Source organism: Solanum tuberosum, unplaced genomic scaffold, assembly GCF_000226075.1.
Source record: "Solanum tuberosum cultivar DM 1-3 516 R44 unplaced genomic scaffold, SolTub_3.0 scf00180, whole genome shotgun sequence".
In the NCBI taxonomy this organism is placed as follows: Eukaryota; Viridiplantae; Streptophyta; class Magnoliopsida; order Solanales; family Solanaceae; genus Solanum; species Solanum tuberosum.
The window spans coordinates 920,922-926,287 of record NW_006239107.1 but is presented as its reverse complement, the minus strand read 5'-3'; the positions used below and the strand labels follow the sequence as shown (position 1 = coordinate 926,287).

At 28.6% G+C, this 5,366-nt stretch overlaps 1 protein-coding gene across 1 annotated transcript in view; it reads right to left on the bottom strand.

Moving 5' to 3' along the window:
• LOC102588923 (probable aldehyde dehydrogenase) overlaps positions 1-2,387 on the bottom strand; it is a 7,696-nt gene extending 5,309 nt beyond the window's left edge. The window contains exons 1-5 of the mRNA XM_006354729.2: positions 2,242-2,387; positions 1,023-1,102; positions 622-725; positions 349-416; positions 147-204 (exon numbers count right to left, since the gene is read on the bottom strand). Coding sequence (XP_006354791.1) covers positions 147-204; positions 349-416; positions 622-725; positions 1,023-1,102; positions 2,242-2,330 — 399 coding nt within the window. The 5' untranslated portion in view covers positions 2,331-2,387. The remainder of the gene's footprint in view (positions 1-146; positions 205-348; positions 417-621; positions 726-1,022; positions 1,103-2,241) is intronic.
• Between the last annotated feature and the right edge of the window lie 2,979 nt (positions 2,388-5,366).

The window sequence follows — 5,366 nt, the reverse complement described above, 5'->3', positions numbered from 1 at the left end:
AAAAAAAAACCTTTAAACCCCCCCCCCCCCCCAAAAAAAAAAAGAGAAGCAAAACATTAAGATGATAAGAATTAATTATGAATATCATAAACTATTTGTCAAAAAGGTTACGAGAACATCAGCATCCTTGCTTGAATATATATTACCTCAGGCAAGCCAAGCGCATGAGCTGCTTTTGTAGATACGTCTCCTAACATTAAGTACCTGCGAAAATGGTGTCGCTCGATAAATTTTCTTAAGTAATCATTTCTTCCTTTGAAGAAAAATTCATAAGACATTAAATGCTCACCCTATACACTGTTCATCTAGACAACTTCACAAAAAACAAGAAAAAGACCAAAAACATACCTTTCTGGTGCTTTGAATGGATTATGTAGACCATGTTTCGGGCACTTGGACAAGCTCTCCACAAACGGCTGCACACCCAACAATAGGACTTATAGAACCATGACAATCTTTGATGTTAAAGAATTCATACTAGAAGGGAAAAGTCCTTATGCGACCGAATTGGAGTTGGTCATAAAGTAACAAGTTATCTGAACAGAATAACAGACGCTACTGTCGAAAGACTCAGCTGGAAAGATACAGCGCACAGAACTATGATGCATCCAAATTATATACCTGCAATTCTGATTCATTTACTTCTGCAACTTTAATGAATGGTTGCCCATTCAAGGGATCCAATATCGTATTCCAACTAGAAGATTTTGTCCACTTGCCCTGCACTGGATGGATGAAAACCACTAGTCAACTAGATGTAGCAGTAAACTAGAACCATGACCAGAGCTAGCTTCTCTTTTTTTTTATATAAGAAACACACTTGAATCTGGTTGAAGGGTATACGGAAGTGATGTATAACTTCAATTATCAATTGCTAACAGGCATATGGTATACAGGGAGATTAAGAGCATTCAAACTTTCTAAAGTCTATACAGTATATCACATCTATTCCTATGCAAACATTGGAAAACTGCATATTAATGACCATTTTCAGCAGCTAGTTGTTATGTACATGTACATACCCAAGTTGTGAACTTCAGCAGGTTGAGAGCCTGATACTTCTTCAGCCTTTACCGTAGCAAAAGACAAAGTATGGTTTGATCTGCATTATGAAAGATTAAATCACAATGTGTGAATGACTCTAAAACAACACCGTGCATGCTTGGTCCATACACGTCAATTGATCAGCTCAAAACAGCAGGTTGAGAATATCCAGAGCCGTACTTTAGTAGAAAACAAAATCTTAGTTAAAGCAGCATCTACATGGATAAAAAGTTCATATCATGATAATGTAGATGCACAAAAAGAAAGAAACAGATACAAGAACTCATCCATCTGTAGCATCAAAAATCATCTCCAGAAAGAAAGAGCTATAAAAACCGACATTATTCGTTTTGAACCCTTAGGGAATAAAATCTTAATACTGCAAAAATAGTACTAGCATTAACCAAAAAAAGATGGAAGGGACTTCAGGTTCTATTAAAACAATTGGTTTAGATAAGAAAAAAGGTAGTCGCACAACACATTGCTAGTCTCAAGCCCAGATAAAGGACATTATATGTAGTAGGTCCATATCTTGTAAAACTAATCAAATAATAATGAACCCTAGTAACAACGAATGGATTGCAACATACTCTCGTAAAGTAGGCAGAGAGTGGAATGAACAGAACTTAAAATAATAATTTCCAAAATAGTGTATTTAAAAGCCTAAGCCGAGGGTTTATCAGAAACAACAACATCTCTATAGGGGTAAAGTTCTTCGTACATCCTACCCTGTGCACAAAATTTAGCAAACATTACAATAATCAAATTGCAAACATTTCTCAGCATCCAACATGTAATAATGCAGATATTAATCCAACTCCTCAATCTTGAGAAATAAAAAAACATCTTTCTCGTTTAAAACACTTTGGCTTCATTGTCTGAAGCACATATAATCGATGCATCTCTTAATTACTCAAAAGAACAAAGCAATGGCTTTTAATTATAGTGATCCTAAGCTAATAACTCATCCAATTGGAGCCCTGTAAAAAGTCATATTTTTGTAAAGAACAATTTTAACCAGGAAAAAATGACTCCTTTAAAACACCATTACATTATTGTAACAAAACAACTAAAATTATACTGAAATTAGGTGGCGATCGCTTTGTATTAATGTAACAGAACAAGTAAAATTATGAAACCTAGATTTTTTAGAGAGCTTTTATTACTGAAAATGATGAGAATAAACAGTAAGAATACCTTGTAGAATTGAATAAAGTGATCCAATTGAGATGACTAGAAGAAGCTCTGTTCTTCAATTGCCTGTATGCGGAAAGTCGATACATCATTCTATTCCAAACTTTTGGATGGCACTTTAGCTAGGTTAAAAGAATTTTTTTATTTATAGATACTCTAATTCTCTACTTTGGATTTATAGTGTATAATATATTTTATGTTTCCTATTATATCTTGAATAAGTAATTAATTTAAAGAATACTTTATATTAAAAATGAGCATAATCCACAAACGTGTCTTTTAACTTGGTCTTATTTCATATATATGTCCTCTAATTTTAGGAGTGCATAAATAGACACGTAAATTTGAATAAAGTTGAACAAGTAGACACATGAATCCTATGTGAGATAGTACAGGTTGGATACAAATTGTCATTTAGGATGTTAGGTAGGACGTGTGTGTTTAATTGTTCAATTTTTATACAAATTTAAGTATATAATTGTGCAATCCTAAAGTTCGAGGCATAAATATAAAACAAGGTCGAGTTAAAGGGTATATTTATGTATTATACCTTAAAATAATAATATGTCCGCTTCAAAAAGAACGAATTGGTTTGATTTGATATGAAGTTTATAAGAAAAAAAAATATAAAAGTTCAACCTTATGATTCTAAATTAAAGTTATATGAAAAGTATAAAAATATAAAAATATATTTTAATCTCATAACCTTAAACCTAACATGTGAAAAACTGAAATTTAAGTATGGCTAAATAAGGAAATGAATCATATTCTATTTTAAATATAGTGGAAAAAAATATCATTCATTTTAAACGGAGAAAGTAAGTAAAAAAAAATATTTTTATTTTAACAAGTAAAAATTAACGGAATTAAACAGTACACTCCGATAAAGTTGAGGTGTGACTGACTCAGTTTTGTTAGTTTGCGTGCGCTGTTTCATTTCCAAATTTCCCAATAATAAACAATCACGTGTGAGTGAGTCAGAGGTAGTTGCGTAAATCACTTCTAACCGTTGAATTTGTCTTTAGTTTTTTTATTTATTTCTTATTTTCTTTTTTAAAAATCTAGAAAGCATTGATTTTGAAGAAAAGTTACGTGTTTAGATTTCGTTTGATGGAAAAATATTTAAATTAATTTTAAGGTGAATTACATTAAGCACCCCCATTATATAACTCAATTTCGGATGTATCACAATTCACATGTATTTTAAAATCAAATACGTATATGATTAATACTATATAAATTCTACACTTGCACTTCATATGATTAAAAAAAAGAGCAACCTCATTTTTATAGGATTATTAAAGTTCAATAGCTATAAGTATGTTATTTATAAAAAAAATGACTATAATTTATATCTTTTTCTAGCTGTATTTCTTTATATGTTTTTATTTTTTATTTATACACTAATATAGTTTTAATTACAATGAACTAAATAAGGAACATGTATTAATTGCGTAGCATATGAATACTTTGAATTCAAATTGGTGTCTCTATTTATAAAACTTACAGTATTAATATATAAAGGATACAAGTATTTATAAAAACTTAATGTATTAATATATCAAACAAGGTAAAGTATGACAAACATATGAACCCGATAATTTGAAAAATGAATACATTGTTGTTATTCAAAAAATGAATACAATATAGTATATATATGAATACATTGTTGTTAAACAAAAGATGGATACATTGGACAACATAGAAACAAGAAAAATGGAAAATAATAGAATGTATAGGTATCAAAGTGTGTAAGTATTCACTTGTATTAAAAAAATTGATAAATCCAACAAACGTCAATCTCTTTTTGGTCAAGTTTTTTCTATAATACTTGAGGTTTGGTTTTAACTCATGTATTTGTTTATAAAAATATAGTATTAATGTATTCAATTATACTTGTATTGCCTAATCAATCTTTTAAATTGGATAGATTACTTATGTATACAGATATACTTGTATGCACAAATCATCATTTCAACTTGTGTTAATATTACAATACAAGTATCTATGTATATAAGTATTCTACTATATACAAATTTGACAATCACACAAACCTCAATCTCTTTTTGCTCATGTTCTTCCTTTACTACTTTTTTTTGTATAACTATAACCATTGTAATGGAGAAAACAAAACAATTCTTCAATCGAACCCCTATAAAAATAGATGAAAATATAGATGGATACAAATAAAATCTTCATAAAAAAGGAGAGAAAAAATCAATTAAAAGATACTTGATGAATTCAAATCACAATCACACAAACCTCAATCTCTTTTTGCTCATGTTCTTCCTTTACTAATTTTTTTTTTATAACTATAACCATTGCAATGGAGAAAAAAAAACAATTCTTCAATCGAACCTCTATAAAAATAGATGAAAATATAGATGGATACAAATAAAATCTTCATAAAAAAGGAGAGAAAAAATCAATTAAAAGATACTTGATGAATTCAAATCACAATCACACAAACCACAATCTCTTTTTGCTCATGTTCTTCCTTTACTAATTTTTTTTTTATAACTATAACCATTGCAATGGAGAAAAAAAAACAATTCTTCAATCGAACCTCTATAAAAATAGATGAAAATACTAGATGGATACAAATATAATCTTACAAATAAAAAAAAGAAGAAAAAAATCAATTAAAAGATACTTGATGAATTCAAATCACAAAAATTGCTCCTAGAATCATCAAAAAGATCTTAAATTAGAAGGAATATGGGAGGAAAATATTGAGAATATGTTATATAGGAATATTGATGAAAGAGAAAGTATTAATGAGGATGAAAATGAAAAACTGATCACATAAAATGTGCCTAAACATAATTAATTATCCTTGTAATAATAATTTTCCTATTTAATATTTAATAACTTTCCTGATTATTTGTATATAATTAACTTTGCTATTTATTGTGTAGTTATATCCATATAACATATATATAACTGTTTAATTATTAATTATAACTGTTTTTTAGTTATCCACTTTACATAATATGTATATATTGTATATGTTATACTGTATACATATATACAAAATATACAACTGAAGTATATATAACTAGATAGTTGAAGGGTATATTTATGCAAGTTTTCTTATTAGGGATCGTTTTATATGCAAACTAAATTAT